Genomic DNA, 27,279 nt, shown 5'->3' on the forward strand with positions numbered 1-27,279 from the left:
CGACCTTGTGTAACATTATTTAGTCCAAATATGGCATGATTCCACTATTTGTATCCGTTTGAATCACTTTCAATGGGTGACTTTTAATATGAAGGTGAACAGCAAATTCCACTGGTGTGGCTAATCCTTATTGTGGCTAGCTTCACACTGGTAAGGTAACTGAACAAGGAAGCACTGCATGGTTGTCGTTTGCTCCCTGTGACACACAACAACAAAAAATCCCATTCCCATATCCCTTCGAATACATTGGCTGGAGGAAACAGTAGAAAAGTCCACCGCAGATTCCAAAGCTTCCCTGAATTTGATGTGTTTTTATGGTACCAGAGTTCCCGTGAAGTTCCAGGAGCAGCTGGAGCAGAGAAAACCTGCAAGGACCCGCTAATAATCTCCGGACACGCAGGTAAGATAAATTAACCTCTTCATAGTATAGGAAGCTAAAGCAAAGTTTTTTGTGAGCTACAATTCATGGCACATTGTGCACAATACCTAAATGCATACAAACATTCACACGAACCTAGAAAACCCAACATATGTCATTTTCATACATCAGTATAATAGCTGCCTGAACATTTGAGTGCAATGTAAATACAATACAATACATTTTTCAACTGGAAAGGCTCGTTTAGAGCGTAGAAAATGCATCATATCAGTACGGTACGTAAACCACAAGAGCCACTGAATCCTGTGTAGCTGACTGTATAGGTAACGTGTTTGTCTAGAAACGCGTCACGCTTAGGTTGTTTTAGCGGACTGAACTCCACACCATGGTGAAACGAACAATTAATGCAAGTAGATTAGCCATCTGTTAGAAGCATACCTGGGATGTATTCATTACGGAAACCGTTCACCGTTTAAGAACCAAACGTAAGCAAACTGAACAAAACAAGAGTTTATATTGGACAAATGCAGGTAGGTCCCTATCCGTTCTGTTTGCTACCGTTGAATACACTTTTTGCAACAGATTCGCCAGAATGAATACACCCCTGTTGAATCTATGCAACGCTTGGGGTCTATTTATTATGCCTATTCTGTTGCCAAACGTTTCGTTTCCTGCAAAGTGTTTTGCAACAGAAACCTATACTCCAAACGGAAAACATTTTGCAACAGAAATGAGAGTTCATAATGGACTAATTCAGGTAGGGCCCTGCCTGTTCGTTCTGTTTGGTTCTTAAACCGTTAACGATTTCTGTTGCCAGACGCAATGATTACACCCAGTGGCAATTTTAGCATGTAAATCATGGTGGGGAAAACACAACACTAAACAATACATTATTTGCACAATAATAGTGACAAACGGTGCCCACAAACTGTTAGTGCTTACATAAATCTGTCAAACTAGCACAGCTTTCTTTTCAGCACATGGAGTGAATCCTTACAACTGCTACACTTGGCATTCAGCGAAGCCTTGTCTGACAGCAAAACAGTTAATTCAGCCTCATTTACTGCCTTTTTAAAAACATAGCTGACATGGCTGACTTGCTTAAACAAATGTGGTTTCTACTGACAATTGAGATGTACAAACAATTCAAAGGGAACGATGAGCGAAACATTTTGATTAAGACATTAATGAGCGAGCTAAGACAGAAGTAGTCAATATAACTATTTGTTCAACACTTTTGAAATAAATAGCAACAGAATTCAGAACATGGGCCGTTCTTACAGTATTCTCCCTGTAAACCAAGTCACAACCATAGGATAAATAAAGGGGGCATATAAGCACACCATGAAAGTGCTTGCAATATTCGATGATATTTCTCCAAAACAGGCTATAGGCTAACTCTGAAGTTACAAGGTCGAATCATGACATTAGTGATCTTCAGGACGAAACTCGAGATAGAGGCCCGACTTGGATGACAGTTCAAAACGTATTTTTCCAGTCAGCAATTTTTTTCAGTTGTTAGTTGTCTTGAACGTGTCAGAAGTCATGCTGGATTGCCAGCATGGCCAATATGTGTGTGTGTGTGCGTGTGCGTACGTGGGAAGTGTTCTGACCCCTTCCCTTTTTTCCACATTTTTAGTACGTGACAGCCTTATTCTAAAATGGATTAACCCAAAAAAATATCTTCATCAATCTATACACAATACCCCATAAAGAGAAACAGGTTTTTGAAAATTTTGCACGTGTAATTTTTAAAATATTTTTATTAAATAAGTATTCAGACCCCTTGCAATGAGACTCGAAATTGAGCTCAGGTGCATCCTGTTTCCATTAATCACCCTTGAGATGTATCTATAATTTGATTGGTGTACACCTGTGGTAAATTAAATTGATTAGACAGGATTTGGAACGGCACTCACCTGTTTATATAAGGTCCCACAGTTGACAGGACATGTCAGAGCAAAAACCAAGCCATGAGGTCGAAGGAATTGTCCATAGAGCTCCGAGACAGGATTGGTTTGTGGCACAAATCTGGAGAACAACAGATTTAAAAAAAATATTTGTATGTACATATTCTTATTCATTCCTTTACACTTGTGTGTGTATAAGGTAGTTGTTGTGAAATTGTTAGGTTAGATTACTTGTTAGATATTACTGCATGGTCGGAACTAGAAGCACAAGCATTTCGCTACACTCGCATTAACATCTGCTAACCATGTGTATGTGACAAATAAAATTTGATTTGAGGAGTGGCTTCGGGAGAAGTATCTGAATGTCCTTGAGTGGCCCAGCCAGAGCTCCCCATTCAACATGACAGCGCTTGAGAGGATCTGCAGAGAATAATGGGAGAAACTCCTGAAATACAGGTGTGCCATACTTGTAGCATCATATCCAAGAAGACTCAAGGCTGTAATCGCTACCAAAGGTGCTTCAACAAAGTACTGAGTAAAGGTTCTGAATATTTATGTAAATGTCATATTTCAGTTTTTGCTTTATCATTATGGAGTATTGTGTGTAGATTTATAAATGGGGAAACAACCATTTTATCCATTTTAGAACAAGGCTGTAACGTAACAATGTGGAAACCGTGAAGGGATCTAATTACGTTCTGAATGCACTGTGTGGAGAACAAGTGTTTGATTTTGCAGGTTTTCCAACTTACAAAGCATGTAGAGGTCTGTAATTTTTATCATAGGTACACTTCAACTGTGAGAGACGGAATCTAAAAAAAAATCCATAAAATCACATTGTATGATTTTTAAGTAATTAATTTGCATTTTATTGCATTTAACACCATAGTACCCACCAAGCTCGTCATCAAGCTCGAGACCCTGGGTCTCGACCCCGCCCTGTGCAACTGGGTACTGGACTTCCTGACGGGCTGCCCCCAGGTGGTGAGGGTAGGCAACAACATCTCCACCCCGCTGATCCTCAACACTGGGGCCCCACAAGGGTGTGTTCTGAGCCCTCTCCTGTACTCCCTGTTCACCCACGACTGCGTGGCCACGCACGCCTCCAACTCAATCATCAAGTTTGCGGACGACACAACAGTGGTAGGCTTGATTACCAACAATGACGAGACGGCCTACAGGGAGGAGGTGAGGGCCCTCGAAGTGTGGTGTCAGGAAAATAACCTCACACTCAACGTCAACAAAACTAAGGAGATGATTGTGGACTTCAGGAAACAGCAGAGGGAGAACCCCCCCCTATCCACATCGATGGAACAGTAGTGGAGAGGGTAGTTCGTTTTTAAATTCCTCTGCATACACATCACAGACAAACTGAATTGGTCCACCCACACAGACAGCTTTGTGAAGAAGGCGCAGCAGCACCTCTTCAACCTCAGGAGGCTGAAGAAATTCGGCTTGTCACCAAAAGCACTCACAAACTTCTACAGATGCACAATCGAGAGCATCCTGGCGGGCTGTATCACCGCCTGGTATGGCAACTGCTCCGCCCACAACCGTAAGGCTCTCCAGAGGGTAGTGAGGTCTGCACAACGCATCACCGGGGGCAAACTACCTGCCCTCCAGGACACCTACACCACCCGATGTTACAGGAAGGCCATAAAGATCATGAAGGACAACAACCACCCGAGCCACTGCCTGTTCACCCCGCTACCATCCAGAAGGTGAGGTCAGTACAGGTGCATCAAAGCTGGGACCGAGAGACTGAAAAACAGCTTCTATCTCAAGGCCATCAGACTGTTAAACAGCAACCACTAACATTGAGTGGCTGCTGCCAACACACTGGCTCAACTCCAGCCACTTTAATAATGGGAATTGATGGGAAATGATGTAAAATATATCACTAGCCACTTTAAACAATGCTACCTAATAATGTTTACATACCCTACATTATTCATTTCATATCTATACATATATACTGTACTCTATCATCTACTGCATCTTTATGTAATACATGTATCACTAGCCACTAACTATGCCACTTTGTTTACATACTCATCTCATATGTATATACTGTACTCAATACTATCTACTGTATCTTGCCTATGTTGCTCTGTACCATCACTCATTCATATATCTTTATGTACATATTCTTTATCCCCTTACACTTGTGGGTATAAGACAGTAGTTTTGGAATTGTTAGTTAGATTACTTGTTGGTTATTACTGCATTGTCGGAATTAGAAGCACAAGCATTTCGCTACACTCGCATTAACATCTGCTAACCATGTGTATGTGACAAATAAAATTTGATTTGACATTCTGGAATGGAGAGAATGTTCTAACATCACATGCATAGCAACCGTTAGAGACATTTGGAACTCGCACATGAAAGGGTTATCAAGGCAAGTCAGTTAAGAACAAATTCTTATTTACAATGATGGCCTAGGAAGAGTGGGTTAACTGCCTTGTTCAGTGGCAGAACGACAGATTTTTACCTTGTCAGCTGAGGGATTCGATCTAGCAGCCTTTTGGTTGCTGGCTCAACGCTCTTACCACTCGGCAACCTGCCGCCCCCAAAAGTAGTGTTAGTAGTGGTTTCTTTGCAGCAATTTGACCATGAAGGCCTGATTCATACGGTCTCCTCTGAACAATTGATGTTGAGATGTGTCTGTTACTTGATCTTTGTGAAGCATTTATTTTGGCTGCAATTTCTGGTAACTCTAATGAACTAATCCTCTGCAGCAGAGGTAACTTTGGGTCCTTCCTTTCCTGTAGCGGTCCTCATGATAGCCAGTTTCATCTTAGCGCTTGATGGTTTTTGCGACTGCATTTGAAGAAACTTCAAAAGTTGTTGACATTTTCCGTATTGACTGATCTTCAGGTCTTAAAGTCATTTCTCTTTTCTTATGCTGGTTGAGAGAATGCCAACCGTGTGCAAAGATGTCATCAAGGCAAAGAGTGGCTACTTTGAAGAATCTCAAATATAACTGTTTTTTTGGTTTAATACAGGATTGTTATTTTACCCGTTTACTTTTGACGGGTACTGTGTGCAAATGTGATTTCTATAGTTTATGTTTTTACATCTCAAATCGAAGTTTATTGGTCGCATACAGAGTTTAGCAGATGTTATAGCGGGTGCAGCTGAATGCTTCTGTTCCTAACAATGCAATAAAATGTCAAACAGGTGGACCTACACAAATAATAAAAATAAACTGTTGGGACTAATCCAATTAACCATCCAAATGACACGGTGACAGTAATCAAAATGCAATCTATACTTATGTAAGCTGGAATAATTTACTCAAGATATACTAAGAATGATATTTATTGACAGCAGTAGATGCAGTATATCAGCTATGTCAAGAATCCAGTGCATCAATAAATATGTGGTGTTTAAACAGTGTCCAGTAGTATAAGCTATGTCGGGAATATGTTTTATTACTCAGTATGGAACGGGAAGTGTCCAGTGGTTCAATGTCTGTGTGTGTGTGTGTGTGTGTGCGTGTGTGTGCATATGATTATGAGGTGTGTTTAATGACAGATGCTTTTTAGTCTCTCGCTTTTGGCACTGATGCACCTTTTAATGACTCTGTTTTCTATTTTTTTAGTTCATTTAATTTTAATCCCCAATTTTGTGGTATCCAATTGTTAGTAGTTACTATCTTGTCTCATCGCTACAACTCCCGTACGGGCTCGGGAGAGGAAAGCTCCTAACATGCGTCCTCCAAAACACAACCCAACCAAGGCGCACTGCTTCTTAACACAGCGCGCATCCCAACCTGAAAGCCAGCCGCACCAATGTGTCGGAGGAAGCACCTGGTGACTTGGTTAGCGCGCACTGCGCCCGGCCCGCCACGGGAGTCGCTGGTGCGCGATGAGACAAATCCCTACCGGCCAGGCCCTCCCTAACGCTAGGCCGATTGTGCGTCGCCCCATGGACCTCCCGGTCGCGGCCGGCTGCGACAGAGCCTGGGTGCGAACCCAGAGTCTGGTGGCACTGCGCCACCAGGAGGCCCTTTTGACTCTGTTTTCAGAAGGTAGCCTAGTAAACAGTCCATGGCTCAGATGCCTGCAGTCCTTAAAGGAGAAGTTGTATTTTTTACTACCAAATCTATATTTTTGATGTAAAGGGAATAAGGGTCCAGACACCTTTTTTTGTAATTTTGTATATTTTTTGAGAAACTTGCCCCAAACAGCAAATCACTTCCTCGTCCTTTGTTGTGTAGTATGTGGGCCCTGATAAAACATGAACAATGGCTTCAAAAACACCCAAATACGTCCTTTTAGAAACAGCAAAGCTCTCCGTATAGTGATGTAGGTCTTTAGATGTTGTACACATGAAATTGTGTCACTCCAAACTTTTTCCTCAACATTATATTCCATTTTGTTACGACTCGAATACTAATGTCTGTTCGGATATTTAAATCACTGTGCCAATCCCTACAAGCAATAAAGTAAAAAATAACACTAACATAAACAAAGGACTGCAAAGTAGGGCAACCATCGTTATCCCACCTGGTAAGATTCTGACGACAATTGTATTGCTTTGTGGTTGTATGTCCTAAAGGCAGCCTGTTTTGAATAGGCCACAATATCATCCCTCTGGGACCACAGAGCGGTATGGGTCCTCCGTTAGAATTCACATTCAACCTCAATCAAAATAGATTTAATATGATACATACATACACTGAGTGTACAACACATTCGGAACACTAGATCGTTCCATTACAGACTGACAGTGAATCCAGGTGAAAACTATGCTCCCTTGTTGATCTTGTTAAATCCACTTAAATCATTGTATATGAAGAAGGAGACAGGTTAAAGAATATTTTTTTTAAAGCCTTGAGGCAATTGAGACATGGATTGTGTATGTGTGTGATTCAGTGGGTGAATGGGCAAGACAAAAGATGTAAGTGCCTTTGGACAGGGTATGTTAGTAGGTGCCAGGCGCACCGGTGTGTCAAGAACCGCAACAATGCTGGTTTAATACACACAGTTTCCCGTCCACCACCCAAAGGACATCCAGCCAATTGTGGGAAGCATTGGATTCAACATGGGCCAGCATTCCTGTGGAATGTTTTCGACACATTGTAGAGTCCATGCCCCAACAAATTGAGGCTTTTCTGAGGGCAAAAGGGGCTGTAACTCAATATTAGAAAGTTGTTCCTAATGTTTTGTACAGTCAGTGCATAATTTGTATATCATCCCTCTGGGTCCTCAGATAGATAGAATTCACATTCAACCTCAATCACTTAAAGCCATTGCATGCAAATTACAATAACAGACGAGTTACAATAATTGAAAGGAACACTGTCACATTTAATTTCAATGACTTGCATGCACAAAGAGCCCTCCCCAAATAAGATCAATGAGTCTCTCAGAATTGTTGGAAAGAGCATGTCAATGGTAACCATGTTAGCCTTTTCCTGTCGGCTGGTGTTAGCTGGAGAGCCATGGCACGGCTTTTGTTATCCCAGTCAATCACCGCAGTCTGTTTTGGAAGGAACAGAATGTTTCTGCAAGGAATTGTTCTTCTGTCATGTGTCCAGCCTGTCAGGCAGGCAGGCTGTGAACTATTTCTAAGAGCTCAACCCCGGACTTCACTGTTTCCTCCTTTTCCTCGCTCTCGCCTTCATTTGTTCAAAGGCAAGGCCCGTGGCAAGGCGATTTTAACCGGCTCGCATAGACCTCGCTCTTTCAAAGGAAGGGGGATTTTGCAGGTAAACATTTTCTCTCCCTAACTTTACTCTGTTTGCCAACATCTTTTGTGCTGTGTTTTTTCTGTGGGACCTGGGTTATCTTGAACAGATGCCAAGGCAGGTTTTCCCCATAGAAAGATGCAGCGAGTGATTGCCCCAGAGCTAAAGCACTGTAGTTTCGTTCATGGAAAGAGTGTTTGATTAGGTTGAGGTGCACTGTGAATGTCAGGCATTACTGCCAGATAAGAGCCATTGATGACTGCTTTAATGTTGCTCTGTTTCATGACCTGTGATAGATTAGGAAATTAATCCAATTGGTTGGTAAAAAATCTTCCCCTGTGATTCAATACGTGCACTGAAATTTGAGGTAAATCTCAAGTTGCCTGATGACTCAATCTAAATTCATCTGCTGCTCTGTTCACTTCATAATTCTGCCATCGTTGAAGTCGTTTGTAGTGATGTTTAAATGAGGGATGGTTGTGCAAAACGATGTCATCAGCAATTGGATCATCAAACCAATCCAAGTATCAAAGCCAATACGCTGCTTTACCTATATGTTCTAGCCCTGGCCCAACCCATCAGCTTCTGGAACCAATCAGAACAGTTAACATCTGTCTGCGTTCTAGAAATCGCCGAGGAGGAACTAAGATCCAGACTAATTGGGGAGAAGAAAATAACGTCCGTGGGTGTGGCATAGCGTTTGGCCGAAACCAATGTTCCAATGTTGATTAATACAACTTTAAATGCTTACAGTTTAAAAAGTGTGTGTGTGTGTGTGTGTGTGTGTGTGTGTGTGTATGTATGTATGTATGTATGTATGTGTATGGAGTAATCAGGAAGGTGATAGTCCAGGTGTGCCTGATGATTCGGCACAGGTGTGCATAATGATGGGTAGCCAGGGCAGTTGGTTAATAAACCATCAAAGTCGAATGCTGGAGGGGAGGAGCAGGAGTAGATGTGACAATGTCATTGTTTGACTCCCAAGTTTACTTCAAAATGATGGTTATTATATCAATATTTGCATAGAAATGTGTTTCCACTGCCATTTCTCACATACTTCATTTTACAGACACAAAAAGATCCTACCATATCAAAGGAACAATTTGTACCAACATTTCCTGTTTTCATCAGCCCGGTTGTGAATGTTTTTCATGCCTCAGGTAATTAATCCAAATGAAATGGTTGGATGGAACCCTGGTTACTGACTTGGCATTTTCAGTCTGAAACCTGTAAACGTGTGTGTCCTGATGAATTGTGCTGTGTTTGTTTGCTTTGCTCTAACCATACTTAATGTAGTCAGCTGGGCCTGATGCCAAAGCACTAATGTGGAACAAAGGCCGTTAGGTGGGTTGGAAATGTAAATAGAGTTAATTGCTCAGCCATAAACAAGGACATAGTGGCTTCTCTCAATGACATGGCGTTATACGCTTATCGCCAGAGAATGTTTGTGGTGGGGAATAGATCTGGGCAATATGGGCAAAATCCATATTGCGATAAATTGCCTAAATTACTGCAATAACGACAAATAGAAAGGTTAACATTAATCGGCACCACACCTCAGTTTTTTTATGATCCTTTAAACTACTACTACTGGTTTAATGGTTGTAGCCATCAATTGTCCCATTAACAGTCACCGTTATTAGCAAACTTATTTCATTTCAAACCCCATATTTCTCTAATATAGGTTACTTATCGTAATGAATGATATTAATCAAATGCCTGCAATAAGTTTTGTCAATGTCGATAATTTTCCTTTTATCGTCCCATCTGTAGTAGGGAGGTTGTAAGTGTTAGCGATGGGAAAGATTGACTTTTTATACTGTGTTCATAAATGTTATTTTTAAGTTGTCTAAAGTCGATCGTGTCCTGGTCAGTTTCTAGAAGACTTATAACATACTGTATTTCTCAACGGCCCTGTCTTTTCCGATTGGTGCCAATGAAACGTAAAAAACGAGGACAGGTTGCTACTTTTGTGTACTGAGATGTTGTTCCTGAGGCCGGAACAAGATTACATTCAACAGATTAACGACCTGCCCACAATGATGTACTTTTAAAGGCAATATCCCCAATGTTTGTGGAAATTACGTTCGCTGTAAATGTTACTGCAGATAACAGCTCATGTCAATCAACTTTAGAAGTCCATCGCAGTGTACAGGTTTTCACAAGTGTTTTATCAGTGTTGTTTTCGAAAAGAGTAAAAAAAATGTTTTTAGTTTGAATTCAACTCTCCTTAAAGGACAGCCCCAGAGGATATTGTTGCCACTATTTCTACGTAATTTTACATTTAGTTTCCACCTCTAAAGAATGGCGAAGGCTACTTATACCTATTTTGGTTTGGGAATTTGCTGTTGCTGTTTTTTTATTTGTTTTATTTACTAAACCGTAATCAAAATATTAGCCAGCTGGCTCTATGGCTGGTTCTGGAAAACTTTCCACAGATGGAAACCACTGGCCTATCTTTTACTTAGCTATCTAATGTTATCTCACGTTTTGGCATCTTCCATAAATTGCAGCCATGATTTCGCCACAGAACAATAGAAAGAATAAGATGAAGCTCCAGTAATAAAGGTTAAATAAAATAATAATAATTATACATTCTAAATAAATCAGTGAGTGTCACCAGCTTCACAGTTGGAACCACACATGTAGAGATCATCCGTTCTCCTACTCTGCATCTCACAAAGACACAGCGGTTGGAACCTAAAATCTCAAACCAAAGGACATATTTCCACCAGTCTAATGTCCAAGGCTCGCGATTCTTGTCCCAAGCAAGTCTCTTCTTCTTATCGGTGTCCTTTAAAGTGGTTTATTTGCAGCAATTTCTCATCTGAACAGTTGATGTTGATGTCTGTTGCTTAAACTCTGAAGCATTTATTTTGGCTGCAATTCCTGAGGCTAGTAACTATTGTATGTATCCTCTGCAGCAGAGGTAACTCTGAGTCTTCCATTCCTTTGTTAACTGCACCTCAGATTGCAGCCCAAATAAATGCTTTGCAGAGTCAAGCAACAGACACATCTCAGCATCAACTGTTCAGAGGAAGCTGCATAGAATTCAAGGCACACTTAACCAGCATGGCTACCACTGCATTCTGCAGCAATACACCATCTCATCTGGTTTGCGCTTAGTCCCACTATCGTTTGTTTTTCAACAGGACAATGACCCAACACACCTCCAGGCTGTGTAATGACTATTTGACCAAGGAGGAGAGTGATGAAGTGCTGCATCAGATGACCTGGCCTCCACAATCACCAGACCTCAACCCAATTGAGATGGTTTGGGTTGCGTTGGACCGCAGAGTGGAGGAAAATCAGCCAACAAGTGCTCAGCATATGTGGGAACTCCTTCAAGATTGTTGGAAAAGCATTCCAGTTGAAGCTGGTTGAGAGAATGCCAAGAGTGTGCAAAGCTGTCATAAAGGCAAAAGGGTGGCAACTTTGAGGAATCTAAAATATATTTTGATTTGTTTAACACTTAAACAAATCACAGTTTTAATGTTGTGATGGAATAAGTAAGTGTGTCCAAACCTCTGACTGGTACTGTACATACAGTCAGATTGTCTCCCTGTGCCTTCAAAAAGTATTCATACCCCTTGACTTATTTCACACAGCCCAAATTCAAAATTGATTTTTTTTTTATCTCTCACCCTTCAACACACACTACACCATAATGACAAAGTGAAAACATGTTTGTAGAGATTTTTGCAAATGTATTAAAATTAAATGCAGAGATTTCTCATTTACATAAGTATTCTTGTGAGAATCACATTTGGCAGCGATGACAACTGAGTCTTTCTGGCTAAGTCTTTGAGAGCTTTGCAAACTTGGATTGTACAATATTTGCACATAATTCTCTCTTTAAATTATTTAAGCTCTGTCAAGTTGATTGTTGATCATTTCTTGCCATAGATTTTAAGTCAAAACTGTCACTCTGCCACTCAGGAACATTCAATGTCATTGTGTTAAGCAACTCCAGCGTATATTTGGCCTTGTTTTAGGTTATTGTCATACTGAAACGTGAAATTGTCTCCCATTGGAAGCAGACTGAATCAGGAAAAACTCCCTAGTCAAATCAAATTGTATTTGTCATATGTGCCTAATACAGGTGAAACACCTTACAGTGAAATGCTTACTTACAAGCCCTTAACCAACAATGCAGTTTAAAAAAAATAGGTAAGTAAATATTTTTAAATAAAAGTAACAAATAATTAAAGAGCAGTGGTAAAATAACAATAGCGAGGCTATATATAGGGGGTACCGGTACAGAGTCAATGTGCGGGGAACCGGTTAGTCGAGGTAATGTGTACATGTAGGTAGAGTTATTAAAGTGACTATGCAAGATGGCGCTGACAGAGATGGTCGTCTTGTGTCTAGTCCTAAGGAAACTATACAGCAAGTCAGTTAAGAACAAATTCTTATTTTCATTGACAGCCTAGGAACAGGGGCAGAACGACAGATTTGTACCTTGTCAGCTCGGAGATTTGAACTTGCAACCTTTCGGTTACTAGTCCAACACTCTAACCACAAGGCTACCCTGCCGCCCCCAATACATTTTAAATGTATTATAAAATAAGATTTTGTTCTTAACTGACTTGCCTAGTTAAAGATTAAAAAATAAATTAAACTTATTTTGTGACCTGTTCAGTACGTTTTTACTCCTGAATTGATTTACGCTTGCCATAACAAAGGGGTTGAATAGTTGTTGGCTCAAGACATTTCAGCTTCAGCAAATTATCCATTGGATTAGTATAATTTTCACCCCCTATTTTAATTTGCTCCATGGCTCAGGTGGCCAAATGGACACAAGGCTGTTTGGCTCATCTCAGTTGCAAACAGAAATAACTTTGCAGCTGTTTCTGATTTAATAAACAATGCCATGCTGGTGGGTGGTACAGTAACATTCAAATATAAATCCAGCCCTGAAACTAAACAGTCATATCATAGGAAAAGACACCGTATTCACACGGATTTGCACAAATGATGACTTACTGACTTATATTGTTGTGCAACATCATAGCTAAGTTCTGGCCATCGTCTTTCTTGGTAACAATTAAGTAACTTACTGTGATCAATTAAAATGTTTTTTATTTTATTTTTTACAAATATAGCTTCTTAGCAAAATGCAATTTCTCAAGAAATAATTGTTAGGACAGTCAGAGGGGTCTGAAAGAGGGGTGTAATTGGAGGAGCATAATGGGAGAGATGTGCTTCTTGAATAAAAAGCTGTTATTGCCAGAGACCAGAGCAAACTGATGTCACCAGGCAGTCTAAAAATTCCACCCAGCCAAACAAGCTGAAGTTTCAATTGGTGTTTTCAAATAGCTCTTACACAAAAAGTGCATTATCATAATCTTCTAAATTTCACAGTATTATTCAAACGTCAGTTTGGGAATATACAGTATATAAAACACAGGGAAATTATGTTCTATTTGAGATCAATTTTACATGACAGCATTGGATACAGGCAATTGGAAAATTAGCTTAAAAGGTTGGTGCAGGGATTGAACCCCGGTCGACGGTGGGGGGAGGCGTAGTCCCACGTGGTTTGAGAAGGGAAGCGTTACACTTACACCAAGGGCTCTGCATCTAAGTGTGTGTTAGTATGGGAGAGCGAGGGGACGGGAGGAGAATGAAAGAATGCATGATTCCCCAATGGGTGGGGCACACAGACCCTTGGTGTGTCCCAACAACATTTAGAAATTAGGAACGCCGTGACATGAATATTGACATAATGTAACTGTAAGGACTTAATGTAAATTAATGGGTTATTGTGCAGTTACATGTCCTCTCCTATGAGGGAAATAGTTAAATCTTTTCCAGTTCTTATAATTCATAGTTGATAGTCTGGTAACAGTAATCAGCTGTAATGTTTGATTGCATGTGTGCCCACAGACCAGAGAACTGGGTGATTCATTAATTGGGCCTGTAATAATAATCTGCCTCTGCGTTGCCCGCTAAGATGCACACATCTATACCCTCCCAACAATAATGTGTCATCTGTTTTGTTTGGAAGCAAAAGAGCTCTCTTTTTAAATGCTTCATTCATCCTTTTTCATTTGAAATTATCATAATGAATGCATTTCACCAGGGGCTGGAGATGGGTTGGTTGTTCAGCAACAAAACCTGACTCCAATGTTCATTGAAAACATAAATAAAGTTGCACAATGAGCACTTGTCTCTTAAATACATCTTTACAGTTGTTGGTTAGCTAACTAGTTAGCAATTTTTTTGCCATATTAATCAGTCCAAACACCTCAAAACAAGGCATGGTATTAAGAACAAGGAGCTGAAACGAGCCACTTACGATTCACCACATGGCAGTTTCTTGTCATTGTTGCTATGGCAATCTGATCATCCAGAAGCATAACAACACACAGCCTTCTTCCCCTTTTGAAGCATTGTCAGCGAACCCGTCTAAAGCTACCCATTTACTGGCTATTGTTGTTCTGCTAACACTAGCATGTTTGCACTCAAAAAAGTTGTCTAATATCAAATTCAAAGAAAAAAACATAGTTGTGGACATGTATAAAAGCCACAGGTCACACACCCAATTAACATGAATTATAGGGGTTATACAGTGCTGGGTCAATATCTCTTTGATTTGATTTTCTCAGACAGGATGTAGCCTTTCATTTTCGAGGACTGAGTGTCTGGTTGTGTTTTTGCAGACCTTGAAATCAGCCCTCAAGAGATGACAGAGGCCATGTTTGGGACAGGGAATGATCAGTGGGTCTGTCCCAACGACCGGCAGCTGGCCCTTCGAGCCAAGTGAGTATGCACTCTCTAATATCTCCCATCTCACTAAACAGGTGAAAGTGTTTTTGCAATGTCACCTGGGAAAGTTGTTTTGGTTGTGTAAAGGTTTCCTGTGCCCATCAGTATTCTCATCACATTGTATTGTTTTTGTTTTAGCACTGAGTGTGTGTGGTGTTCTTTTTGGTTTGTTGAAACTTGTTTTTGATAGCATGGCAGTTCTGTTGTTTGACAAAACCATTGTGACCATTTTGATCTTACACTGTATATTTATGTATTTGGTACAACATTTTGCACATGTGGGTTGGTTTGTTTGTTTGTTTGTCCGCAGTGTAGTCAAAAAAGGGGATGTTTTTGCTTGTAGTATATGCAGTTGAAGTCGGAAGTTCACATACACCTTAGCCAAATACATTTAAACTCAGTTTTTCACAATTCCTGACATTTAATCAGAGTAAAAATTCCCTGTCTTAGGTCAATTAGGATCACCACTTTATTTTAAGAATGTGAAATGTCAAAATAATAGTAGAGAGAAGGATTTATTTCAGTTTTTATTTATGTCATCACATTCCCAGTGGGTCAGAAGTTTACGTACACTCCATTGGTATTTGGTAGTATTGCCTTTAAATTGTTTAACTTGGGTCAAATGTTTTGGGTAGCCTTCCACAACCTTCCCACAATAAGGTGGGTGAATTTTGGCTCATTCGTCCTGACAGATCTGGTGTAACTGAATCAAGTTTGTCGGCCTCCTTGCTCACACACGCTTTTTCAGTTCTGCCCACAAATGTTCTATAGGATTGAGGTCAGGGCTTTGTGATGGACACTCCAATACCTTGCCTTCGTTGTCCTTAAGTCATTTTGCCAAAACTTTGGAAGTATGCTTGGGGTCATTGTCCATTTGGAAGACCCATCTGCGACTAAGCTTTAACTTCCTGACTGATGTCTTGAGATGTTGCTTCAATATATCCACACGATTTTCCTACCTCAAGATGCCATCTATTTTGTGAAGTACACCAGTCCCTCCTGCAGCAAAGCACCCCCACAACATGATGCTGCCACCCCTGTGCTTCTCGGTTGGGATGGTGTTCTTCGGCTTGCAAGCCTCCTCCTTTTTCCTCCAAACATAATGATGGTCATTATGGCCAAACAATTCTATTTTTGTTTCATCAGACCAGAGGACATTTCTCCAAAAAGTACGATCTTTGTCCCCATGTGCAATTGCAAACTGGAGTCTGGCTTTTTTATGGCAGTTTTGGAGCAGTGGTTTCTTCCTTGCTGAGCGGTCTTTCAGGTTATGTCGATATAGGTCTTGGTTTACTGTGGATATAGATACTGTACCTGTCTCCTCCAGCATTTCCACAAGGTCCTTTGCTGTTGTTCTGGGATTGATTTGAACTTTTTGCACCAAAGTACGTTCATCTCTAGAAGACTAAACACGTCTCGTTCCTGAGCGGTATGACAGCTGTCCCATGGTGTTTATATTTGCATATTATTGTTTGTACAGATGAATGTGGTACCATCAAGCTTTTGGAAATTGCTCCCAAGGATGAACCAGACTTGTGGCGGTCTACAATTTTTTTTTCCTGAGGTCTTGGCTGATTTCTTATGATTTTCCCATGATGTCAAACAATGGGGCACTGAGTTTGAAGTTAGGCCTTGAAATACATCCACAAATACACCAAATACACCACATGTAATGAATGACACAACAGAATTGAATTGATCGACATCGTGAAGCAACTTGTTTGTTTGTGTCCCAGGCTGCAGACAGGCTGGTCGGTGCACACCTTCCGTACAGATCGACAGAGGAAAAGCCAGATGCTGGAGCAGCAGGAGGTGGAGATCATCCTTAGTGTCATCCGCAGGGCTGAGCAACTTGAGCAGATTGAGCAGCTCCGCATCGGGTAGGACGCACGCACACTTTCTGTTAGTTTATCTGGACTGTCAAGCCATGAGCCGTCAGTGGCAGCACATAGCCAACTTTAGCCTCTGTGTCCATTCTGTAACTGTGTGTGTGTGTGTGTGTGTGTCCAGGAGGCTGGTGGAGCGTCTGGACAACATGAAGAAGAGTGCGCTGGGGAACGGCCTGTCCCAGTGCCTGCTGTGTGGGGAGGTCCTGGGCCTCCTGGGAAACCCCTCCATCTTCTGTCAGGACTGCTGTAAGGTAAAGGTCACTGCCTACTCTACTGTTGTACCATAGCAGAGGCCCAAACTGTCCTGAAAGGTTGCAGTGCCTTTGGTTTTAATCCTTAGCTCTTCCCAGTATTTGAAAGTAGGGGATAGAGCTGGGACATTAAACCGAAAATGACCTGCACTGACATTTCCTTCCTCTTATCGAACCAATTTTGCTTACGTCTGTCATTTTTGGTGATTAGGTATTGGCTCCACTTTACAACCAGAGTATGATCTACACTAGAGGTTGACCGATTATGATTTTTCAACGCCGATACCGATTATTGGAGGACCAAAAAAATCCCATACCGATTAATCTGCCGATTTTGTTTTATTTATTTTATTTTTATTTATTTGTAATAATGACAATTACAACAATACTGAATGAACACTTATTTTAACTTAATATAATACATCAATAAAATCAATTTAGCCTCAAATAAATAGTGAAACATGTTCAATTTGGTTTAAATATTGCAAAAACAAAGTGTTGGAGAAGAAAGTAAAAGTGCAATATGTGCCATGTAAAAAAGCTAACGTTTAAGTTCCTTGCTCAGAACATGAGAACATATGAAAGCTGGTGGTTCCTTTTAACATGAGACTTCAATATTCCAAGGTAAGAGGTTTTAGGTTGAAGTTAATGTAGTATTTATAGGACTATTTCTCTCTATACCATTTGTATTTCATATACCTTTGACTATTGGATGTTCTTATAGGCACTTTAGTATTGCCAGTGTAACAGCATAGCTTCCGTCCCTCTCCTCACCTCGAACCAGGAACACATCGACAACAGCCACCCTCGAAGCAGCGTTACCCATCGCTCCACAAAAGCCGCGGCCCTTTCAGAGCAAGGGGAATAACTACTCCAAGTCTCAGAGTGAGTGACGTTTGAAACGCTATTAGCGTGCACCCCGATAACTAGCTAGCCATTTCACATCGGTTACACCAGTCATTAGGCTGATAGGCTTGAAGTCATAAACAGCGCTGTGCTTGCGAAGAGCTGCTGGCAAAACGCACAAAAGTGCTGTTTGAATGTGCCTGCTGCCGCCTACCATCGCTCAGTCCGACTGCTCTATCAAATATCAAATCATAGACTTAATTATAACATAATAACACACAGAAATACGAGGCTTTGGTCATTGATATGGTCGAATCCGGAAACTATAATTTCGAAAACAAAACGTTTATTTCAGTGAAATACAGAACTGTTCGATATTTTATCTAATGGGTGGCATCCCTAAGTCTAAATATTCTTGTTACATTGTACAACCTTCAATGTATGCCATAATTACGTAAAATTCTGGCAAATTATTTCGCAATGAGCCAGGCTGCCCAAACTGTTGCATATACCCTGACTCTGCGTGCAATGAATGCAAAAGTGACACAATTTTACCTGGTTAATATTGCTTGCTTTTTTTTCTCTAAATTCGCAAATGCGCTTTTGTTAAATCATCCCCCATATGAAAACTTGAAATCTGCCCTAATTAATCGGCCATTCTGATTAGTCGGTCGACCTCTAATCAATACAGTTACATATCACATTATTATTTTGGACAATATTATATAGATACTTTGACTCCAAGTATCGATTTGTAAAAAATAATACAAATATTGCTAGTGAGTGTTAGCTAATGCTAGTCGGCTGAACCTGTGCTAGCTAGTTCTCATCTTTTTAAATAGTGAGCCAGTAGACATATAGTGAGCAATATGTTTGGAACATTGCAATAAAATTGTAGTATCAAAACGCAATACATATAGAATTGAGAGAATCACAATACATATTGTATCGGCATCTAAGTATCATGATGATATCGTATCATGAGGTCCCTGGCAATTCCCAGCCCTAAGTTAACTGAGATGATGCACAGGTGCAATCGTCATTTGTAGGACATTACATTTACTGTAAAATATCAATTACACATCTATCGAGCAACACTATCATATTTTGGATTAGTAATCTAGCTAATGTGTTTTGAGTTCCCAATTCCTCTGGGGGTGAGTTATGTAGCATATAGCCTAGGCCAATATGCACAAAAAAGATGCAAGCAAATTAATCTCTAAAGAGCATAAAGAAATCTGAGAATTCTGGATTCTATTTTGATATGTTGCACATCAAAATATCAATCATGAATTCCCTGAACATGTTAAATGAAATAGCTTTCTTTCTTGTCTTACTTCTTGATGGCACTGGAAAATGTTAGTCTAGACCATTTCCGCTATTGGAAAGTAACTGCATGAAAATAAAATAAACGTTCTAGTTATCGAGCACAATGGTTCAATTTATCGTGATATAACTTTTTGTCTATATTGCCTCGCTCTAGTACGGGAGATATCTGGACAATGTCAGTGTTGAAATACTCTAAAATGGGGAAGATGTTTTCCAACTCCTGATTAAACTAGAGGCTTGAAAATTAGATGCATTGACTACTCTTTATAACTATAACAGCGAACCATTACAATTGCAGTATTTCCCTACAGATATTGTTTGTTTGACATATTGACCTCGAAGCCCACTGACCTTCTCCTATGATCAGTTGCTTTGTCTATACTGTTCATAGCCTTTCCCAGTGTTTTCTCCAACTCCTGTGGCACTGGGACGTAATGAGATCAGAAGGGAAGAAATACAAAGGGGAAATGCATTCTGTGGGTCTCTGAGAGGAAAGGTAATAAATTGCATTAGACTGTATTAACCATATAAGAGTGGGTTCATTCTGCTGTTCAAATGAAATGTTATTTGTCACATGCGCCGAATACAACAGGTGTACACCTTACAGTGAAATGCTTACTTAAGAGCCCCTAACCAACAATGCAGTTTCAAAAAGTACAGATAAATATAAGAGATAAAAGTAACAAGTAATTTAAAGAGCAGCAGTAAAATACAATAGCGAGACTATATACAGGGGCTTACCGATACAGAGTCGATGTGTGGGAGCACTGGTTATTTGAGGTAGTATGTACATGTAGGTAGCATTATTAAAGTGACTATGCATAGATGACAACAGAGTTGCAGTGGTATAAAGAGGGGATGGGGGGCACTGCAAATAGTCTGGGTAGCCATTTGACTTGAGATTCTGGAGTCTTATGGCATGGGGATAGAAGCTGTTCAGAAGCCTCCTGGACCTAGACTTGGCACTCCGGTACCGCTTGCCGTGAGGTAGCAGAGAGAGCAGTCTATGACAATTTTTTTGGGCCTTCCTCTGACACCGCCTGGTAAAGAGGTCCTGGATGGCAGGAAGTGATGTACTGGGCCGTTAACCCTACCCTCTGTAGTGACTTGTGTTCGGAGTCCGAGCAGTTGCCACACCAGGCAGTGATGCAACCGGTCATGATGCTCTCGATGGTGCAGCTGTAGAACTTTTTGAGGATCTGAGGACCCATGCCAAATCTTTTCAGTCTCCTGAGGGGGAATAGGTTTTGTTGTGCCCTCTTCACGATTGTCTTGGTATGCTTGGACCATGTTAGTTTGTTCGTGATGTGGACACCAAGGAACTTAAAGATCGCAACCTGCTCCACTGCAGCCCTGACTATGAGAATGGGGGCGTGCTCGGTCCTCGGGCCTCTCTTTCCTGTAGTAGGTTGTTGTCCTGGCACCACATGGCTTGGTCTCTGACCTCCTCCATAAAGGCTGTCTTGTTGTCGTCGGTGATCAGGCCTACCACTGTTGTGTCATCGGAAAATTTAATGCTAGTGTTTGAGTCGTGCCTGGCCGTGCAGTCATGAGTGAACAGGGAGTACAGGAGGGGACTGAGCACACACCTCTGAGGGGCCCCTGTGTTGAGGATCAGCGTGGCGGATGTGTTGTTACCTACCCTTACCACCTGGGGAAGGCCCGTCAGCAAGTCCAGGGTCCAGTTGCAGAGGGAGGTGTTTATTCCCAGGGTTCTTAGCTATTCAATTATGCTTATGATGTGGATTATTATCTCAAACATATACTTACAAGAGCTCTTTCATGTCTATATCATAATAACTGTTGCCAAGCAAGGCAAAGTACTATAAGATGTAAACATTGTAGTGAATAGCAATTCAATTCACTTTTCCAATGCATGGGCTTAACTGGATAGCCAGCTTGCAGTAATCACTTTTCACCATAGGGTTGCAGCAGAGACCTCAGATGTGAATCTCTAAATCACTTACCTAAGCATGCAAGCTGGAGTGATCATGATAAACCATATAAAATAGCATACTGTTTCAAATCAAACGTCGCATACAGTTCTGGATATACTAATTTCCCTGATATAGTTGTAAAAAATGAAAAATATTCTAGATTTGTTGACGTTGCAAAGTGCTTGCTTCTCAATGGAATATTAATCACTCACGATAAGTTCAAAATAGTATACTCATGACCATATACAAACTCCTGGTCTACAGTAGACTGTTTTATGTATCATTAAAGCAAATGTTGAGTTGTCAGTTTGAAGAAGAAAAGCCAAGTAGTAAATGTCAGGCCCAGGAGAGGGCAGCACAGCCCTAAAAGACAGGCAAAGAGCTGTGTTTCGTCTCTCCTAGGAGATGGATATGTGGTCCTCATCTTCACCATCCAAACTGGGATAGACAGGTGTGGAGGCATTGATTTTATTAAGTGTCCTGTCCCAAACTCAAGTATAATGCTGAGTGATACTCTATAATGACAGGTTGGACTGTATAAGGCTGTGTCATAAAGCAAATGCAGGGCTATCCAGGGAATGAAGTGGACCCACACACACACACTGCTATGATGTGTAAGACCCTCAGTTCACTGCAGGTGTGAGTGTGGTGGCATCTGTCTCAGTATAACGCCACACACACTTTACGTCACAACGAGATTGATACGCACTGTGATTTTAGGCTTACGTTTTTCTGGCAAATCCTCATGTTAAAGTACATGTCCAGTGTTCCAGATTTGAATTAAATATTTACAAAACAGTAATTACACTATGAATGTAATAATGTCCTTCCTAGCAAATGATAATTAGTTATGTTAAAGCAGCTTTTCTTTGTTTCCCTGCTTGGCCTGAGTGAAAACAGTTTTTTGGGCCTCATAAGCTCATTTGCTCTGCCAATGAGAAGTGCATACTCTCGGATATTCAAGTTAGCTACTAACTCCACGTGGGGCAGGGCTGCACACACTGCCTAGCAGGCTTTGCTTTAAAAATGTTTTAACCAAAACCGAAGGCTATTGTCTGTCGTCAAGTAGTATAGATGGATTCAGGATTTGGAAACACATGATGGAACTACTAAGGCACTTTACTGTAACAGCAATAAATGCAGACTGATTATTTTACAAGCGTGAGCCGTTTATGTCCATTGCTTTGTCACTATTACAGATATTTTCGTTGAGCAAGCTACTAGTTAGCAAGTTGTGATTGCTAGGTGCTAAGCTAGCTCGCTGGGTCAATTCCTATTGTGCGTTGCCATTTCTGTCCACAGGAAATAAAATGTCTTATTTAGTGTAAAATATGGATTCCAAAAGGCTTTAAATACAAGGTCAGGTGTCATTTACCTGAAAAACACCCAAATATGGATCCTGAAAGGGAATTTTATGCATTTTAAACACTTTTTGCCGGTGCGTGTAGGCGTTGTTGCCATGTCCCCAGGTGTTATTTCTCAACATTCAGAAGAAATATAAGCCATGAAATTATACTATGTCTAAAATCGTCATTATTTTATAGTCTTAGTCTCTTTCATCAAAGTTTTGATTTAATTGTATGTATTATTTTATTTAAGATGTGTGTCCCTGACTTTCCACCCTGTTTAGTTATTGTAATTCTCCATTTAAGAAAACAATCCCGTTCCTACAATGACACCACATTCAGGAACTGTCATCATTTCTTTAGTGGGAAAACTATGGTGCAAAGATGGATAAAACGGTGTGTTTATTTATTTTCATGTTTCATGTTGTTAGTCTGTTCCACTCATAAGTGTCCACCCTGTTTGGCTAAATTATTTCAAAAATTAAAAAAGAGAAGTTAAATCCTGTTCAAGTGTTTAGCATTATGCTATCTCAGTCTTGCTCACTCACAGCGCTATGGCTAATTTTGGCTCATAATTTCCATGCCATTAGTATTATGCACTTTACAAATTGGAGAAGGCATCCAAAAATGGATGAAGTGCCTGAGCTTGACCAATATGTTTTCCTGAAAGTCAAACATGTCTTTTTCCTGATAGAATATGACATTTATTTTATATGTCAACAACTGCTAACTAGGTTTCCTCTTGACATCCAACTTGTACTGTAGCTACAAACCACTGGATTTAAAATAGCACTGACTTTGCTAATAGCTACTTTGAAAATGTGCCTACTATGACTGAGGTATGTGGTTGTCCCACCTAGCAATCTTAAAATGAATGCACTTTGTCTGCTAAATGACTAAAATGTAAAAAACAAAATATGATGGTTGATGCTTTGGCTTGCTTTGATCTTGGCTAAGCAGCGAGCTAAGTTGGCCTTGATAGCGAACGTTAGCATGCTAGCTTGCTGCTTCTAAACATCCAGCAGGCCAACTTATAAACCACATGATTTGAAATATAAGTGATTGGCGAGGTAGTTGTTGTATAGGCTTTGTCCGTTTTGCTAACACTGCCTGTGGATTGCTTGGCTTGCTAGCAGTTTGTGTGCCTTCTTGAGCCTGTGTCTCCGCTAGTCTCCTTCTCCCCACCGGAGAATTTATATTTTTGTTTTTGAAAAAGCTGCTCGACCAATCCAGAAGGGTCTGTCCCAGCCAAGAAGGATGATGTCATTCTCCAAGCAAATTTCAAGCATTTGTTTTTAATGGTTTGTTTCAAAAACAAGTTTGAGATTTTTTTTTACTGAGTGGGTTTTGTCATTTATGCTTTGGCAACAACTACAAGTAAAGGACCGGTCAACAACATTATTTGGGGATGAGCAAACATAATGAGATTTTAAAACAGTTTAAGAAAGCTGCTTACTCAATTAAACAAATGTGAGTCCCCCACTGCATATTGCTGCATATTTCTGTCACATTTAATCTAATTCATATGTTTGCATATCTAATACTTGTTGACTTTTTTAGGTATCGTCAATAAATGCCCCTAGCCCAAAGTCCAAACACAAATAGCCCAGATTTGTTAGTATGTAATTGGAAGGCAGACAGACGTCTTGGTCGCTAGGTGACACAAGTCTTCAGAAGAAGACGTGCTCTGGATGTGAAAATTGACAGGTCTACACATCCATCAGACTACGCTCTATATCTAGAGTACAGATGAGATGGCTATAGTCAGGTGTTTTTGAGCCAATAATCCTGTAACTCAGAACATGCTTTTTGGCATAATATTGCGTTTATATTAGCATTCTGTTACAAGAGACTATTGGGTCAGATGTGTCACTGTTTATTTAAGCTGATAGCAGTTGAGCGAAAATGTTTGATCTACGGAGACCCAGAAATTATTCTACCTTTATCCCTCTGTCTCTCTCTCCTTCTCTCGTTGTCTCTCGCTGACTAAAATCACTAAGCTACTTCAGGCAAGGCAATTATGGGCACTTCAGCCAAGCTCTCTCCTGCATTACATAAGGCTTGATTAAAGCTTCCTTCCTGTGACTTTTAGAACATCATAATCAACCCTGCTTCCAAACCGATTCTTGAGTTAGACTCAGCAATATGACAGATGTGGAAAGTAAACAGCATAGTGGGCCAATTTCGCCAACAAAGAGCGTTGAAGCGCGAGGCTCAACTTCTCCACTGTTTTGGCCCCGTGAATACCATGCTGTAACCACATGAAGCGAACCTGTGCACATGCTCTGACACTGTGTGTGACTGTGAGAGCAAAGTCTTGCAGCTCGCTCATCTCAATATCTGCTATGATACTCAAGTCATTTCGCTCTGACTACCTTTAAGGTCCCTTAGAACGTAATGGCGCCCAATGTAATTGTATAGCTTTTAGACCGCTGTATCCCAACAAGCTCTCTCTTTGCTGACAACTACACTAGGTGGACAGTGATGAGCTCCATATTTTGTTGTTAAGGGCATACAAACACACTACATGGCCTAAAGTATGTGGACACCTGCTCATTTAACATCTCATTCCAAAATCACAGGCATTAATATGGAGTTGGTCTCCCTTTTGTTGCTATAACAGCCTCTACTCTTCTGGGAAGGCTTTCCACTACATGTTGGGACATTGCTACAGGGACTTGCTTCCATTCAGCCACAAGTCCATTAGTGAGGTCAGGCACTGATGTTGGGCGATTAGGCCTGGCTCGCAGTTGGTGTTCCAATTCATCCAAAAGGTTTTGATGGGGTTGAAGTCGGGGCTCTGTGCAGGCCAGTCAAGCTCTTCCACACCGATCTCGACAAACCATTTCTGTATGGACCTCACTTTGTGCACTGGGGCATTTTCATGCTGAAACAAGAAAGAACTTTCCCCCAAACTGTTGCAACAAAGTTGGATGCACAGAATCATCGAGAATGTCATTGAATGCTGTAGCGTTAAGATTTCACTTCAGCCTCCCGAGTGGCGTGGTGGTCTAAGGCACTGCATCGCCATGCTAGCTATGCCACTAGAGATCCTGGTTTGAGTCCAGGGTCTGTCGCAGCCGGCCGCGACCGGGAGACCCATGGCACACAATTGGCCCAGCGTCTTCCGGGTTGTCTCTCCTAGACCACAGCATTTACAGTTAGCAGGGCAGAAATTTGACAAACTGACTTGTCGGAAAGGTGGCATGTTGAAAATCACTGAGCTCTTCAGTAAGGCAATTCTACTGCCAATGTTTGTCTATGGAGATTGCATGGCTGTGTGCTCAATTTTGTACACCTATCAGCAACGGGTGTGGCTGAAATAGCCGAATCCTCTAATTTTAAGTGGTGTCCACATACTTTTGTATATATAGTGTATGTTTCTGATGATTTGGATTAATGTTCAGTTCAACATTTATTCCCTTAGCCTTTACCCCCTAGCCACTGCTGTAGATCTGAGGGGACTGGATAGATTGACGCAATATTGCGAAACTCCACCCAGCCAGCCATTCAGAAGGCAGAAGGAAGCAGTCTACTGGAGTTCCTAGTGTGTCGGGGCTGATTTGGAATTCAACATAAGTCTGCATGTTGAAGTGACTCACCCCCTTTGTTTGTGGTTGAGTTGTGCAATGACTTGACTTGTGGAAATACATGATTTGTCAGTGACTTTTCTGTGAACTTTTCAACCTCCACAAAGTTGGCTGTGATGGCTCAGCGAATTTTCAACTTGTAAATAACTTTGAAAAATATTGATGGTACTCTAGAGTCACACATCAGTGATTTTACTAAGAGTTCTGTTGTTTGAACAATGTAAAAAAAGAAGACACACGTGTCCTTTATATTTCTCATTTTGTTATTGCATAATATACAGTATATATTCAAACACTGCAATTTTATGAGTTACCGGATTGTTGGACTTGGCACTGACTGCTTTCAATTTCAATGTGGAACGTTTGCTTTTTGCTTGAAATTACATGGTCAATTGCAAGTCAAACTGTAAAATTATCATGTGCTTTTTTTAGTGTTACAAAATACAGCAGCAAACTTTATAGCTAAGTAAATATATTTTCTACCTTTTTTATTTAACAAGGCCAAGTAAGTTAAAGAACAAATTCTTATTTCCAATGACGGCCTAGGAACAGTGGGTTAACTGCCTGTTCAGGGGCAGAACGACAGATTTGTACCTTGTCAGCTTGGGGGTTTGAACTTGCAACCTTCCGGTTACTAGTCCAACGCTCTAACCACTAGGCTACCCTGTCACTTCTTTTGTCCATGTTACTCAAACAAGTTACTCCACTCATGGTCAAATCGAATTTGTTCTATTTAAAACCAAAACTTTTTTTATCTCTCTTACAGAAAGCATGCACCAAATGTGGCATTGAGACCCATTGCAGTCAGAAGACAACCCAGTGGCTGTGCAAGATCTGCAGTGAACACAGAGAGGTAATGTACATCCCTACAACTGGATAGCCCATCTACAGTATACATTGAAATGCCAACTGCATGCTTTTTGATTATTCTCCTACACATTGATTAGGGGGTTACCCTATTAAGTAACCACTGTCAGTTTGAGAAAAGTGCAATAAAAATGGAGAAGCAAAATGGCATAATTTTATGGAAACTATGTACCTGTAGCTCAGTAGCAATAGCCAGAGACAATGTAGAACCACAGGCAGATACTACATGTCTGTAACTAGTTTACAGACTTCAGGCAGATTGCTGCAGTTTGGCTTTCCTCCAGGAATACGGGTCTCTCGGGGCTTGATTTGGAGGCCCAGTGGTCATCAGCAGGGCTGGCCGGATCTGAATGGGCATCTCACCACAGTCTTGTTTACAATGCACAGGAGCCTGATTGAGGGAAAAAGCCTCTTGTCTTGCTGATTTTCCCCCTATAGCAGGAACCTCGTGTCTGGTGACCCGTTG

The 27,279-nt window shown here is 40.8% G+C and overlaps 1 protein-coding gene across 2 annotated transcripts in view; it reads left to right on the forward strand.

The window, feature by feature from the left end:
- The first annotated feature begins 315 nt into the window (after window positions 1-315).
- LOC135548870 (double C2-like domain-containing protein beta) overlaps window positions 316-27,279 on the forward strand; it is a 287,108-nt gene continuing 260,144 nt past the window's right edge. For both annotated transcript variants that reach the window (XM_064978920.1, XM_064978921.1), the window contains exons 1-5: window positions 316-400; window positions 14,653-14,752; window positions 16,495-16,638; window positions 16,769-16,898; window positions 26,713-26,799. In XM_064978920.1, coding sequence (XP_064834992.1) covers window positions 14,676-14,752; window positions 16,495-16,638; window positions 16,769-16,898; window positions 26,713-26,799 — 438 coding nt within the window. In that variant the 5' untranslated portion in view covers window positions 316-400; window positions 14,653-14,675. The remainder of the gene's footprint in view (window positions 401-14,652; window positions 14,753-16,494; window positions 16,639-16,768; window positions 16,899-26,712; window positions 26,800-27,279) is intronic.

Source organism: Oncorhynchus masou, chromosome 11 (assembly GCF_036934945.1).
Source record: "Oncorhynchus masou masou isolate Uvic2021 chromosome 11, UVic_Omas_1.1, whole genome shotgun sequence".
NCBI classification, from domain to species: domain Eukaryota; kingdom Metazoa; phylum Chordata; class Actinopteri; order Salmoniformes; family Salmonidae; genus Oncorhynchus; species Oncorhynchus masou.